The sequence below is a fragment of the Lynx canadensis genome, chromosome A2 (genome assembly GCF_007474595.2).
Source record: "Lynx canadensis isolate LIC74 chromosome A2, mLynCan4.pri.v2, whole genome shotgun sequence".
Classification (NCBI taxonomy): Eukaryota; Metazoa; Chordata; class Mammalia; order Carnivora; family Felidae; genus Lynx; species Lynx canadensis.
In genome coordinates this window covers 46,453,145-46,469,504 of record NC_044304.2, presented here as the reverse complement: position 1 = coordinate 46,469,504, position 16,360 = coordinate 46,453,145, and the positions used below count along the sequence as shown (strand labels likewise).

Sequence of the window (16,360 nt, the reverse complement as noted above, 5' to 3'; positions counted from 1 at the left end):
TCTGTCAAGAATTCTATCAAGTTTTTATTGTTTTAAAATATATATCCAGCTAACAAAAAATCATCTACACATCTTTGACTAACCTCGCCTGACTTTTCCCAGTTAGTACAAATTGGTGTTATTAGTTCAAATGGCTGTATTGAGCTTTTCACTTCAAAGGTAGGGAAATTTATAGCCATTATCTACAGATACAAAAATTAAATCCAAATAGCACACACAGTCTAAACTCTTTTTTAGTCATCCTCTGATGGGATCCTCTATGATCTTGGATAAAAAAAGTAAATACACTTCATTTAATCATTCATTGAACAAACATTTATGGACATCCTACCATGCCTCAGATCTTGGACCAATTTTCTTCATACATCCTTAGCAGTTTATCATTTTCAAATGTGACTTGTGTTTTGAAACCAAGTCTAAACTATGACTGAATGACCAAGGAAGATACTGGTAGAATTCATTTTTCAGAAGAACAGAATTTTGTACTCTAAGAATGAGGGTTCCATTAGAAGATCTTGGCATCACCTAGGTGCCTGGCTCCCAGAACAGATTCTCTTCCTGCTCAGTGGGGATGCCACACAGAAACCAAGTTGCCTTCTTACCTGTATAGTGGTGTTGCCTCCTTCCAGAAGGGCAATGGCCAGGAGAATGCTTTCATGAAACACTCGGTCACTGGACGCGTTCATTATGAGGTCAATGACCAGATTAGAGGCACCCTCCTTGTCGAGGTGGCACTGAACCTCAGCCAGGCTCATCTCACCCCTGCTTGTGGAGCTGGACCCAGAGCCTCCCGCTAGGAAGATGGAATATTGTTCTTATTAACCACAATCAGAGCAGCAAACGTGTATTGCATACCTACTATGGACCAACACTTAATGCACTAAACATTGTAACAGTATTATCTCCTTCAACCTTCTTAAAAAAACCCACAAGGAAGGTACTAATTATTAGCACAGAGGTGAAGTCACTTGTCTTCAAGGGGGACACCCAGCTTGTGAGTAGCAGAGATTGTAACTGAACGTAGGCAGGTAAGATGAAGAAGGATATATTTTCAGCAAGAGACCCAAAGCCATCCAGTCAAGTCTCTCCCTAGCATTAAAACACAGTGACTTAGTGCAGAATTATCAAGAACTAGTTTGAGTTCAAGAGATAAATCAAACTTATACATGTCTTAGAACACTCCTAAGAAAATTAAGACTGTAACATTCACTATAGCCCTGTTTCTAACAAACCCACCCTAGCTAACCCCAGACTCATTCTTTCCCGTAATTTACCTGTTCATTCATTCAATCAATAGTTACTCCATGCTTGGCATGGAGCCAAGAGCTGGGGATAGGAGAGTGGAGAAAACAAATGAAATTCCCATCCATACTGAGCTTGAGATGACATGAATAAACTTAAGGATACATGGCCTATGTCATTTAGTGGAATGGATTCCAACTGTGCTTAGAAAATGCCTATTTATGAACTTGACTGGCACTATTATTGGCAATAACTGAAACACTAATGTACACGGGGACATGGACTGATTAATTTCAGAAAAAAGAAAATCAGCCATCAGTCCTTCCCTGCAGACCTCAATTCAAATGCCACCTCCTTTACACTGCTTGTCTTGACTATCTGAATCCATTACATCCATAGTGCAGAGTACAAATTGGGTTGCTGATCTTCTCTTTTACAGCTTTTTAAAGTAGTTTCTAAACACCCAAACACCCTCATAATGCCTCCCCAGGCCTCATATTTGTGGAGTGACCCCACTACAGAAAATAAAGTGAAATCGTTTTGAGATGTTATGTGAGGAACTTCTGCTTGAGACTCCCTGGGAACTTTCAGATGAAATGAGAAGGTCCTGTTCCTGAAATGGTCTGAGAAGTGTGTCGTCACCGAAGCTGCTCAACCCCATGAAGCGAGCAGATATGTTTCAAGTTTTTATCTGGAGAGAAACTCAAGGTTCTTTCCCAGAAATTGCTAGGATAACTTTATTAATCACCAAATATTTTGGTGCTACTTACAGAATCTGCAGTCCCTAACAGTCTTCATTAGAGATAGGGAATCAGACAAGTCACATTTGTGCTTCAAGCAATGAGCTCCCACCCCAAACTCAAATCAACACCCCCAATGAGTTCAATGTACTTGCAACTTTTACCTGTAATTGTGCTTACCATGTTTTGTAACATCTTTAAGGATTTACTTTTATGCAATTCTGAACTTTTTTTTTTTTTTTTTTTGTAGTGGGGAGAAAAACTCTCTTAAGAGTTTGGGAGGCTTACAGCATAGGCATTAGAATTAGCTCTATCAAGGTTCAAATTATAGGCCAGTCACTAAGAAGCTTCCAATTTCTCTGTTAAAAAGGGACAGCAACACTACCCACCATAGAATGAAGAACTCGGAGGAGCACACAAGAACGTAGAACACTTAGGAGAGCCTTGGCACTCATTTATAACATAAATGTGAGCTTTTGCCATCCTTGCTGCTAACGTCATTGTTATTTAATGGTAAGAATGATTCCTAATGACCACAAGAAAACAGGCAGTGAAATCAAGTTCCTTGAGTCATTCAAAAATCACCAAGAGGGTTGCTGTACTGGAAAGAGGGGCAAGAGTCTTAGCCAATATCTAATTGCAGGGAAATATTTTTAGCTATCACTTTGATGGTAGACCAAAAACAAAACGAATTGCTAGAAAACACACTGGCAACCCAAATTCATCTGTCAGAGTTTCAACCTGTTAAGTAGAAACATGTAGCTCTTACGTGGCACACTCAATTCACACGTGCAGCTAATTAGCACACAACACAGCCTACCTCCTCCCCCAGGCTTGCTGGGTCCTCCTGGTGACAGCGGGCCATTGCCAAAGCTGGTGAGGCTTTCTCTTCTTCCTGAAGGTCTGATGTTTCCATAGTAACGGTTGACCAAAATTTGCCTGAGCGCCTCACCCTTAATTCAAACAGGATAATAAATCAGGTTCTGAATTCAATGCATAACTAAGCTACTAATATTCAAAAAACACAGAGGTACTCAGTTATAATTGGCTCAGTTTCACTCAGTGAAAAAATAAATTATTAATAAAAGCATTTGGAAACTGTGAAGTTAACTTCTTCAATATTTTCTCAGGAAACCACATCATTAAAAAAAAAGCAGCAATCTAGAATACTAAACATCTCAAGTACTCTCTCTCACGGTGATAAATACAGAACATTAATTTTGAAAGGTAACTAACAATAACAAAAACAAAAAAATCCCTTGGAGTAAGCCAATAAAATTCAGACAAAAAGAGACTTTTACAGGTCACTTTTCACATAGCAATATAAAAATGTTACTCCAGGCACAGAGTTATTCATAAGATTGTAAGAGAATACTAAGACATAAAAGTAATACTGCATAATGATATGATAAGCTGAACATAAGCCTTTCTAATAGAAACAGTCAATGGGTCAAGTGGTGAAGAAAAATGTTATGGAAAATAAGTGGCAGATATCAGATACGTCATTCAAAAAATAAGCACCATAGATGAAACGACATTTGACATTTGCTTTGAAATAACAAGGGAAGGGAATAGGTAGGGATATAAATGAGACAAGAGCAGCAAGGAGTTGATGGTTGTTGAAGCCGAGTTATGCATGCGGCTTCTTAAAAGTTTTCTGATTCTTCTCGTATGTATTTGAACATTTCTGCAATAAAATGTTTTAAAAATATAACCATCAAAAGAATCTTGGACAGAAGACATAACATCTCTTTCACACAACTCCAACCAAAAAAATAAATAAATAAAACTGTGATTTGTTCTCTAACACTGCGGGGACATTGGCAAAGCGGCACAGAGCAGCAGGATTTTATTCTCAGCTCTATTCCACTTTCAGTTATGCTAAGTGACTCCCAGGACACCTCCCAGTCTGGAAGCTTCTGAAAGTCAGAGGCTGTATGGTTCTCCCCCACGCTCTTTCCCAGGGACAAAGTAGTAAGGCCTGGAGTTCCTCTGGCACATCATCAGGAGGGGTAAGTGAGAAGTCTAGCAGAGAGAAGGCGTGCTGAAATATAGCAGGTGTCTAAAATAGAGGCTCAAGAGTTCTTCTGAAGAGACCTGCAACGGTAACATGAGCCAGTAGAATTTAAAGTGATTTGTTAATTAGCTCCAAGAATAGGTCTGGAGACTTCAAGTAGGGTGTCTGCAAAATAAGATGGGATGGAGCAGACAGGAGGCCAGGAAGGTCCCTGAGAGTAGCAGAGAGGCTGGGGGCCAGAGGGAGATGGGACCAGGGAACCAAGGAGAAAGGAAGAAAACTCCTTAATTCAGCGCCAAAATCACGTAAGGTCTTAGGGCTACACTGCCAAATTTTTCTTCTCAATTCATGCGGTTGGTCAAAGACCCCAGGGACAAACTGGGATGGGATAAACAGGAGAGGAGGGGGTGGGCAGTACTGATTCTTAACTCAAAGCTCAGGAAATGGAAAAATCTCTATTTTCTTCTATCCATTCCACCCACAAATGTCTCTCATCGTAGTTCAGCAAAGAATGGTGCTTCTATTAGCTCCTAAGACTTGTTTCCCACCTTGAACAACTGTAAATACAAAATTCCAAGAGTTGCTTCCGATGGGGAAGTTATTTCTGAGATTTTCACATACTTTTTAAATGGACTGCATTTGGTACAGTAGTCTTTGGTGGCTTAGAAAACCACATTTTTGTTATAAAGGTTTAGCTCTGCTGCTGTTTACGTCTCCAGGACCAGTACAAACACATCGATACTCTCCAAAGCAGTCACTGAGAGCATGGTGATTTGAAAGGGTGACTTCATTTTTTCTTTTTTTAATGAAGGAAATTGAATAAGACACAAAAAAATGGAAAAACATTCCATGCTCCTGGACTGGAAGAATAAATATTGTTAAAATGTCAATACTACTGAAAGGCTGACTTCATAAGAGAAATATAAATTTCAAAGGATAGTTCAAAAAAGCCTACTCAAAAAGAAAAAGAGAAAGAAAAGGTTACCTCCACATTGGAGGTAACAGGAGACTGAACATGATTTCTTTTTTTTCAACATAATGATGTATCTATTTGATTTTCTTTCAGTAACATACAGACTGAATTTCCACAATAGGGAATGGTTGAGAGTAAACCACCCCAAGTCTCTAACTGGATCCCTTTGGGCAGCACAGGGACTGGGAGGTTGACAACGGAGTTGAGACCTAAGAGCTGCAATCACAGAAGACAGCCAATATAGCCATCCTGGCAAAAGCATCTGGAGGATCGTAGGGTGGAATGGTCAAGTCACAAGCAGGGCGATTGTGACCAACTGACAAACACGCATCTTTAAGCAACTGTCAACCACAGCCTTTGCACTATAATCCCACTTAAGGAAGGAGAGACTCAGATTTTCCACTTCTGAGTTCGAGGGGAATTAGCAAGACTATGGTCAGTTTGTAATCAAGCAAGCGGGAGGTGAAGAAAGGAGCACATGCCATCTGGGAACACGTGGACTCCAGGAACAGGAACTTCACATTTATGCAGCTTGGACGCCAACTGAAGTTACAGAGGGATCTCACATTACCATTTTGTCTCTCTTTCCACAGAAAAACCCTGGCAGTTACCATAGCAACTGATGCATCAAATGGTACATTTTTTCCCCCATAAGAGAATATCATGAAATGTGCTAATTATGGAAAAACACACACACGTACATTCTACCCTACGAACTTTTATTTTTTTTCCCTTTTAATTATAAGGTTTTTGGCACATATTCACCTCACCTTCTCTCCACAAACACACACACACACACACACACACACACACACACACACAAAAGTTTAAGCTGCAAAGGAAAAAAAACCCACAGAGCATGTGGGATTTGCCTTTTTTCTTTTCTTTTTTAACAAGTTGAGATTTATTCCTTTTTCTGAAAGAATAAAGATTGATAATTTTAGGTAAAAAGGAAAAAAGAAAATGGACAACATTATAAAAAGTTATGCAAATCCCTAGTGTAAAAACTTAGGTTGAAGAAAAATTCTGTTTTCTGAGCCAGTGGTTTAATTTAGGAAAAATTAAAATCCGCAGAGAAAAAACCTTCCTAATCATCGTGATATAAATTACTCAAGAGCACAAAACTGTTCAGAGTACTAGGCTCAGAAACCTGACTGCAGAAAAGGAAAAACAACAACAACAACAACAACAACAACAACAACAAAACCCCCCAAACTCCCCAAATAACCTTACTTCTTCAGTTTTAATATTTGGCCACGCAGCCCTTTTTAAAAAATAAGAGTAATTTTTTTCCCAGCAGTTCACACCTGTAGTATACAAACAAGTATCAGATGTTTGTCTTGGTAAGTAACTCCACACACACATTATTACCTAAGACTGAGTAAAGGCAAAGGCCAAGAGCTTCTTTTGCAGGAAGTGTGATTTTAAAACCGTAAAAATGGTAGACCAGTGATGTAGAGTAATGAAACCAAGCTCCTGCCTTGCAGTTTGCTCACACAAGTTTCATTTCTCTCAGACTAGTGGCTAAGGACAGGTGGAAATATAGCCAAGTGTCGAACAAGGCACTAAGGAGTTAACATTGCCATTTACACAGGAGAGAAAAAGTAACTTTTTGGCTTCCCAGGTTCCAGGCACTTAAAAATCATGTGCTGCAGGAAAGATCACCCTCTCACATGAGTGGTGGGCCTTTCACATCTTAGTCAGCATTAAGGTAGTGCCTCGATTTTAACATACCTGCCTTTTGTTACTAGTGTATACTGAATCACTGAAGTGTTTCAAGCTGGAAGGTAACTACAGCAGTTAGCAACCCTTGTCATAGTGCAGCCATTGTGCTAAGTGCTTCACGTGCACACCCCAGCAGAACAGTCCTAAGGGGGTAGAGCCTATTAACGGCCTCATTTTACAGCAGAAGAAACTGAGGCCCAAATCACACTGCTAGGACTTGGCAAAGGGAGACCTGAACTTGTTTTTAATTCTAAAGCTGACATGCTTGCGCAGCATTCAACAGTGTGCCCCCTGGGAACCCAGGGTGTAAGGGACACCTGTATGGCCTTACCAGCTACTTCTAAGGCCCATGGTAATTCTTAGAGGACAGGCAAGAACAGAAAACACAGGAATGCAAGGGGCCCTCGCTCAATGAACTGCAAGAGATCCAGGATGCTGGAGAGGAAGGGTTGAATGCCAACTCTCTGGGAGCTATTCTTTGGTCATAGCCTGAGAAATTATAATCGCAGAAGAGTGGAAAGAATTTGGGACAAAGTGGGACCGGGCAGGGGCTGGATCGTGTGAGCAGAGCAAAGGTGCACCAGGCTGCCCCCTGATCTCAGGCCTATGCCCTCCGGACACTGATGACCACAATTCCAAGGCAATCTTTGCAATAACTGCTTGTGTTCTAACTCCATGACTTTGAGTAAAGTACTTTACCTGCCTGTGTCTCAGTTTCCTAATGCGTGAAATGGGGATGAAGGTGGTGTCACTGGATTAAGGTCAGCATTAATAGAAACTGATGAGTTAACGTATGTACAAGGCTTAGCACAGTCACTGGTATATGATAAGTACTCAGAAGCCCAGGATATCTGCTTATCTTCCAAACATGAATAACATGAATTGGTCAGCATGCTAATGATGTATACAGGCCTTGTAGAAAATGGTTTGGCAATGCATAATCAGCACCTTAAGAAAGTGTCTATCCTTTAGCCTAAGAGTGCCCCTTCTAGGAATCTATCCAAAGTTGTACACATTTCATTTCTTCATCAAAGGGATAAAATGACAGACTACTTGCTTATTTGTGGAACTTTAGACAGCTATTAACGTTCAAAGACTTTCAAAGAAAATGACCATATATAATATTGAATGACAAAGGTACACAAGTTGTACACTTAGACTAATCCCAAGGACAGTGAAAATGCTCAAGGGCACACATTCACATCTGTGTAAAAAATGGGCAGAATAAATATATCGTTAGCTGTTTTTATAGCTGAGTAGTACAATTATCAAGTTTTTCACTATACTTTATTATAAATTACCCATAATGATCATCAATGACTTACAAAAAAATATTTATGACTTCACCTAACTAGAAAGCCACTACAGAAAAAGAAAAGAGGTCACAAAAAACTTATTAGCTTGCTGGTCATTATTTGAGACTGGTCCTATAGGTAGGTAAGAGGGAGACTCTCCAGTTACCCTCATTGATACAAATGGCTGTGACTGGTCCTGAGCCAGTTAGCACTTTAAGAATATCAACACCAACAAAAGCTGTCTTTAAATTATAGTGTATGGCTGAGGGAGGTGTTATGGTCATTAGCTCCCAACATCCAAGACTACGTACCCTTTTATGGTCTTCCAGTTGCCTCAGGGGGGGACTCGGTTCAAGTTCCTGCTAAGCATGCAGAAATTCCATTTTAAGTACAACACTAGGCAGACATGACCATCTTCAGTATCAGTCACAAATGAAACACACCAAGAGCTCAGACTGAGCAAAGAGTTACACAAAAGGATTATAGGCCCTTAAAAAAATTTTCCCAGACACATATTAATGCTTGATTACTTTGAATGCTGAACAATTGTCCTGTCCCCAACCCAGATGCACTGTTTAAAGTGAGCAGACTTATGACTTTTTTGCCATATGTTATATTATGTACTTTTACATAACAGGGCAGGTCCTCACAATTCATACATGCATTAACTGCATGGCACATGCATAAGAACATCAATGCACACACTTCTGAACAGACACATACATGGCACCTTGGCTCTCCCCGACCCACCAGTACACAGCATTCTAATCCAAGCTGCTAAGAGTGACGTGCTCTGATCAGCCTATTAGAGACTGATCATTACAGAGCATCCACATTGCAACTCAGCTACCTGGTAATCGGTTTCATTTTTAAGATCTTCATTAGACTTTTTTTTTTTTTTTTATATATAGTGTGCTTCATTCATGCTTTACCCTACTGCGGTTTTAGAATAGTTTCTGAAAGTAAATTTTCATAGTTAGAAATATGCCGCCCCAGAAAGCATCTCTAAGACTTTAGATGCCTTAATTAATTCTAGTTCCTCATTTAACAAGATTAGTTAGCAAGAAGAAGAGAAAGAGTGCAATGTGAAACTGACTATATTAGCAGCTTTCACCAAAACTACACATTAATATCCAGAACTTCAAATGTGCATCATCTCTGCACAGGACCCAGGATTTATTTTGTGTAACAAGAGAAAGGTCTTGACATTCCAGAGTCTCTCAAAAGAACATTTCAAGAGGGAGACAGTTTTGTGTGAAAGCCTTCACAGAGCCCTATCTCCTCACCTGGAGGGACACTTTGGTTTACCTCCAGCAACTCAGAACATTCTTTCTACAGAGAGAGCCACCTCAGTTACAGAAACCATCAGTTCCCAGCCCAGCTAGAGGACTTCCCTCCTGTATCTACCACCAGGACAGAAATTCCCCCACAACAACTCAGACACTCAACCAGGACAACTGAGAAGCACCCATATTTGCTGTCATTGCAAATATAGGTAAGCAACACACACCTCTGTGGAGTTCTCAGAATCCGGAGCTTGTGGTAGCTAGTTGGGAGTAAAACAAATCATGTTAGTTATGGCACTTGAATCTCGTGGGGGTACAAAGAAGTCCAGAGACCAACAGTCAAGGACAAAACACAGAAGGCAAGATCACAGATGAGGTGACCTGGCTATACCACATCTTCAGCAACCGAGGCAGGGAGATCATTTCTCTCTTAAATTGGATTAAATGTGGTCATGCTGGAAGAACAATTGGCCCGAGATAGGGAAATTTATTTAAAATGAGCAAAGAAACGAAAGACTACTAATGACCAAGGAGGAAATCTGTATTTAAAAAAAAAAAAAAAAAAAGGATGCCAAACAAAGAACCGCTGCACACCTGTGTTTTGATCATCAAGAGAGGAAAAGCTATTCCAGGGCTATCCGCAAAGGTGCAGGGAGGGAGGAACAGGTGGGTAATGACAACAGAGGTCTCGGGGGCAGTCTCCTTCCCAGGGGTCCAAAGGTTGCCAAAGACAGCACCACCAATCTGTCCTCCACAGGGTACGTGCTCCAAGCAGGGAACTGATGTCAGATGTAACTGCCAGACCCCACCCAGACCTCCCTGGACCAAAGTCACGCACAGGGCACGGCTGGCTGGTTCAAGGTGCAGTTTGGGACTATGGAATGAGGCCAAGGCTCTTGCTGCAAGGGAGTGACCTTGGCCTGCCTTAGCAGTGCTCCAGTGACATAGCACACCCGTACTGAGGCTCGGTTGTGGCTGTTTGGTGGTGAGCCAGGGGATGTGCTGAAAGCACAGAAGGACTATACCTGGGAAGTCTGGTGGTGTCTCAATCCAGCTCAATGCTACCCACCTCCTTGGTTTGATCCCCCAGATGGAAACGATGTTTTTGATGTGAGAATGTTATTATACAACATCATGTTTTCTATTTCTAACAGGTAAAATGAAGAAAAAAAATATAGGAGATCTCTTTAAGTACAGAGATTAAAGCAATTCTCCAGGGACAGTGCAGACATATAGAGAGGGCTGCTCACTCAATAATGGACAGAAGAATTTTGAGACATGAGCACAACTCCCCTAACCTCAGGGGAAGGAAAAAATGTATCTCCAGAGCACTGAGCTTCCTGCTGGGGTGGGGATACACAGAGTGGCAGGACAGACGGAAGGAAGTATGGCCAGGTCAGTTATAGGTCTTTTCGAGACATAAATAATATCACAACCCAAGAAAACACTTTATTGTTTTATTTGGTATGCTTTAGGCTAAAGAATTAAAATTGTGTAAACATTTTTGCTATCTCAGTGCGAAAGGGACACAGAAGAAAAAGGAGAATTAAGGTAATGGCCCATACATTTTAGAGCAGTTGGAGGTATCAATGGAAAAACATGTCATCTCTGGCTGCATTCTCACTAACATATCCTTTTATAGTGATCCTGTATGATTAGAACAAAAGCATTCTAGGCATGGGTTTACTGGAGGAACTCCCCAGAGCTACCGTCTTGCTCATTTTCCCAATCCAAACAAAAGTTAAAGGAAATGAAGAAGAGAGAACCTGGAAGTGGTGGGGTTTGGTTCAGTTTTGTCAATTTTCCTGTCTGACATCTCTGTGTCCGAAGAAGCATCGTGAGTACGTTTAGTATGCTCATAGGGAGTATATGGCTATTTCTTAATCACTCAGGCATCAGTGGCCTCTGATAGGCTTTATGATTGTACAGTCAGTCCACTGCTTCCTTAGACCACAGTCATGCTTGTTTTGCAATTAATTTCCAAGATAAAAATGACATTAAAATTATCTTTTCTCCTTGAACATTTCATGAAGCCTTTTGAGACAACAAAGGATGTTGTGCAGCCTTGGGAATCATTATGTAAACAGAAGGACACCTTTTTAATGCTATCCGTTCATGAAACAGAATAGAAACACCCAACGTACTGCACAGGGTCATGTGTCCAGAAGCTCATCCAGGCACTGGCTTTATGTGAACCTGAGCCAGTCACTGAACCTCTCTGGGCCTCCATGTCCTGACCTGCAGTCAAGGAGACTGGAGCACATATTCTTTAGGGTTTCCTCCAATTAAAACATTAAACAATCGTTGGTGTATTTTTAGTAAACTTCATTTCATTATATTTAAGAGCCAGTCCCCTAAATAAGACAACTTGCTAGGACATAAAATGAGTTCAGGCATGGCAAAGGCCAAACTATACGTGGCATATAATTTGGTAAAAACAACAACAACAACAACAACAACAGAACTCCAACGGCCTTTGCCAGCACTTCCTCCTATGAGGATTTCAGTTCTATTTCCTTGAGGATGAGGTTACTTCACGGCAATTACTTGAAATTTTGAAAAATAGAAGCATATTCCTAATAAGCTACATTGTTCAAATAAGATAACAGCTACATAATTACCAAGAGCAATTGATAATGTTTAGTAAACGCATGAGGTTATTTTTCTCAGCATATTTTCATTATAAAATTAGTTTTTTTTACATGAAGCATCATCCTCAATGTTAAGGAAGGATGCTGAGAGAGAGAAAACGGTCAAGTCTGAATTAGGACAAGTCTGGTCTTTCCCACCCTATTCCCAGGATCAGTCACTATATTCAGGTGCTGACATCTTCAATCAAGGCAAAGCCTCCCGAACCAGCAGATGATGCACAACAGTCTGATGCTGTGTGGTTTTGAACTTGGAAACCCACTACTGCGCCCTACTGCCTATTCTTATTTCTCTCATCTTAAGCCTTCCCGTTGCTTTTAGACAAGGTCAGCAAAATTTAAACTAATTTAAACTAAAATAGATTTCAAATGATTGGCTTTGAAAGACAAATTCAAAATCAATCTCAAGTCACTGAATCCCAAGTGTCCTTGGATGAGGCCACAAATCAAGGCATCATAACTATGGTCCTTGAGTTGGTAACTACCTATGTGCTTCTAAGACACTGGCATGCTCACTTTCAATGTGCGATGTACCTAGCACTTTATAAAAGGATGAAGTTCTACTATAAATGAAGGAAATCATACCTTCTCATCTTAAAAAAAAAAAAAAAAAAAAAACACAGCTCTTAGTCTTCCTAGACTATACACCTATTTCCGGTGTATGTACAAGACTATCCGTTCACATACATACATACATTTCATGTATGCCTCCAACAGACTAGCAGAGACCACAGCCTTGTAAAAAAAACAAAACAAAACCTTTTGTCTTCCGCTGCCATCAACATAAATCATCCTATTAACCATAGGTTTCTAGAATTTTCCTTTGAAAGATGAAGTCTTTTTCCATGGACCATCCCTAGTAGAAACTGAATACAGTTTAAGAAATACAAGCGTATTATGATCCTCATTATCAGCACATCAAAGGGAATGTATGAACTCCAGTACCCCTGAATCAGCCTCTGGTTCCTCTTCACCCACTCAAAACCTCAAAGGGGCAAACCAACCAAGCAGCCAACAGTGAACAGACTTGCAAATATGTTTGCAGGAACCTGTCCTTCATGAGCGTATGCAAACCCACCTTAAGAGACCAGAGAGCTTTAAAAAAAATTGAGCTGACATAGGTTACCTAAGCATTTTACCAGAACAATTTAAAACCATCACACTTGCTAACACAATGCCCTTTATTAATGGTATTTGTTTTTAGAAACAAAGAAGTAAAAATCATTTAGTCCCAATGACAGTTTCACCTTTACTTTACAGAACACGTTCATCGGAACTCAGATAAATTCATTTTTAAAAAACACATCTGATTTAATTATACAATTCCAGTCATTGTGGAATAATCTCACGATATTAAAAAAAAAAAAAAAGCTACCAAAAAAAAAAAAAAACACCAAAAAACCTCAAATCATCCAGAGATTTCTTCAACAGCTTCTGTATGCTCTGAATTGAGCTTGCTTGCTCTATGGTTGCTAGTGTCTAACAGTAAACAGCCCCACTGCATTTATTGGCAATTGCTGCTGAAGGTCACACATCAGCAGTGAGCCTAAATTCCAGGAAAAAAAGAAGCTCTTATGTAACTGCCGCCTGAATGTTGGCAGGTGCCCAACCCAGCAGTTCACAGCAATGTAAAAAAGTAGGACACCTCCACCCTGGGTTGGACGTCATGAGAACGCCCCCTGAAGGTGAAATTTAATAATTCTTCGGTTTCTCTTCTCTTCTCCCCTACCCCCCCCCCCACCCCAAGTGAATCTTACAAAATTCTCCGTTGGTGGCATCCTTTGCTTGCAGAAGCAGCTCAAAGTGGGGTAAGCTGAGGGCTGACGTTAGCGGGCTGCAGCCACCCTGAACAAGTGGGCATGCCACTCTAGCTCTTCTGTTGTGATGCAGGAAGCCCAAGCTGGCACAGGTGGCTCTGCAGATTCCATGGGTCCAAGTGACAGTGATTACATGGGGATCACATCTTGAATACGAAGAAACGCAGCATGTTCCACTGAGCTATAGCACATACTTATCTAAACACACTGTTTCCTTTCATAGACACATACGCGAAAATGAGGTGGATTACTGTTCTGCCCACGGCCTCCACCTCAAGTTGGAGTATTTGATCGCAATCATCTGGTCAGTTAGCACAGCACTTTACACTTTAGAAAGGTGACTTACACGATCACCTGCTGGTGCTACCCACTTGTTGCTACCTGACCTAAGCTCTTACAAGACCTCAGGTCTGCTCAGGTAGACGTGCCCAAACTCTATGTTCTCATGAGTCCGTGTACTTCTTCATGCTAGCAATTCTCAAAGTTGACAGTTGTCACTGAACATTAATTTTAACCACTGCCCGTCTCCCCCACAGGACTGTGTACTTCAGAAGGGCAGACGCTGTGCTTATGTGAGGGCATCACCATATTCATATCCCCTTGCACTGTGCCTGGAATGTAACAGGCACTCAAATGTTACTCATATAACTCAGTGTTGTTGGCATCATTAGTGTCCATTGAAAGCCAAGAATGGGTAGACAGGAGAACTTTCTGAGGGTGATGGAAATCTCTACTACCTTGAAGTGTGTGTATACATATATAACAATTCATCAAACTATAAACTTTAAGAGTGAGCTGAAGGAACTCAAGTATGGTGTTTCCTTTTCTCCTTCACCCAATCTATACCCCTCAACCAACACCCCAAGGAAAAGGTAAAATCAGGGGGATGAAGACTGTGCCTGTTTATTTGCCAGAAAGAAAGAAAGAAAGTAAAAAAGAAAGAAAAGAAAGAAAAGGGAAAGAAGAAAGAAAAGGGAAAAGAAAAGGAATGAGAAAAGAAAAGGAAGGAAGAAACCTTCTCTTTTCTTAGTTTCAAATGAAATTTTGTTCTACAAGACAGCTGGGAAGGCCCCATACCATGCCCTTTCCTTGCAGGGACTCCATGACTCTGACCTCATTTCACCCTGTTTTCTCAGAGCACTGACAGAGACACAGAGGCGCTGTGTTGGTTTTTTTTGTTTTGTTTTTTGTTTTTTCTTTTTTGTTTTTACAAGTCGTTCATAGCACATCTCCTTCCTTGAGATGCCCAAGTGGCCTCTATCATCAAAGGGCAGTGGCCCTTCCCCAGTCAGGGTATCATGAGATTACCACATATGCCTTACACTATTCCGGGGGCGATTCCCCACCATGTTTAGAATGGAACAGTGGTTTCCAAGTTAGGTGTGATGCCTTGTCTGTATCCTGGGCCAGCATGAACTCTCTCATTAAGCTTCCGTAGAACTCCAGCTGTGTGCTGCAGGCTTCCACCAGCACACACTGACAAAAGGCCGGGTAGAGTAGAAGCTGCAGGAGCAGTGGTGGTTTCCAGAACAGCCATTGATGATAAAGGCCAATCAGACATCTCTGCTTAGAGGACCAGATCCAACAGCCTGAGGGACTGGGGACAGAGTGTTGGTGTCCCAGGGCTCTGACGGTTGCCAGGGGTAACAACGAAGAGGGGATCCACAGTTGCTTCCTCAGGGAATTTTCAAAGAATCCAAGCGGCTGCCAGAACATTCTTCTTTTATAAACAGACAGTATTCTATTTCCTAGAGTATAATTATAAACACACCTGCTCCAACTGTGGAATCTTTCCATAAGCAAGCAATAAACTCCCAGCCAGGATACCCAAGTCCTATCTTGAGCAAGCAAACACATCAAATGATTACTATGGTGCAAAACAGTATATTAATAACATTGCAGACTCCGACGAAGGAAGATCTTCTTTTCTGACTTCATTTGTACTTAAGCAAGTAGAAATACAACTTCAGTATTTAAGAGTAAGAGTTCAAATCAGTGAGGCATTTATAATACCAGGTAGAAAGACGAGTAACAAAAGGTGCTGACACGCTAAGTCGGCATTAGGTATTTTTCAGGGGCACACCAGGAAGAGAATAAACCAGACGGAAATGGCAAAAATATCTATGGGGTAAAGTTATTAATTAACCCACCACACAGCCTTTTGTTTTTCTCCCCTTCTATTCATCCCAGAGGGTATGGCCTCCTCCTGGGTTCATGTGGGATTAATATAAGGAAAAGTCTCTGCTTACAGAGTTTACTGTGGCAGAGAAGCAAACACACCAGGTGAGGGGCTGAGGCAGCAGTGTGCTAGCCTCCATTTAGCCTATCTGGCTGTGTGAGCTAAGTCCAGTCACTTAACCTCTCTGAGCTCCATTCCTGCAGGAACACGGTGAAATTCATCATCACTTGCTTTAAGTCTGTATTTCAAACTCTCCCTACATACATCTGAAACATCTCTTAATATTTTTGAAACGATGGTAGTGGATATTAGAATAGACAACATATTCTATCTGGTAGCTCTACCCTACCCCAAAATAAGGAGTTAATTAGCCTGTCAAAAGAAATAATAGGTATCTAAAAAAGTAGACCAGGTAAGTGATTTTTAAAAGTCTAATAA

General features: G+C 40.9%; 1 protein-coding gene across 6 annotated transcripts in view; it reads right to left on the bottom strand.

The window, feature by feature from the left end:
- ITPR1 (inositol 1,4,5-trisphosphate receptor type 1) overlaps positions 1 to 16,360 on the bottom strand; it is a 329,086-nt gene that overhangs the window by 104,000 nt on the left and 208,726 nt on the right. For 2 of the 6 annotated variants that reach the window (XM_030307281.1, XM_030307283.1), the window contains 4 exons: positions 9,503 to 9,538; positions 8,304 to 8,354; positions 2,803 to 2,935; positions 603 to 793 (listed from right to left, as the gene is read on the bottom strand). In XM_030307281.1, the coding sequence (XP_030163141.1) occupies positions 603 to 793; positions 2,803 to 2,935; positions 8,304 to 8,354; positions 9,503 to 9,538 (411 nt within the window). The remainder of the gene's footprint in view (positions 1 to 602; positions 794 to 2,802; positions 2,936 to 8,303; positions 8,355 to 9,502; positions 9,539 to 16,360) is intronic. The other 4 variants (XM_030307282.1, XM_030307285.1, XM_030307284.1 and 1 more) reach the window with 2 other exon arrangements.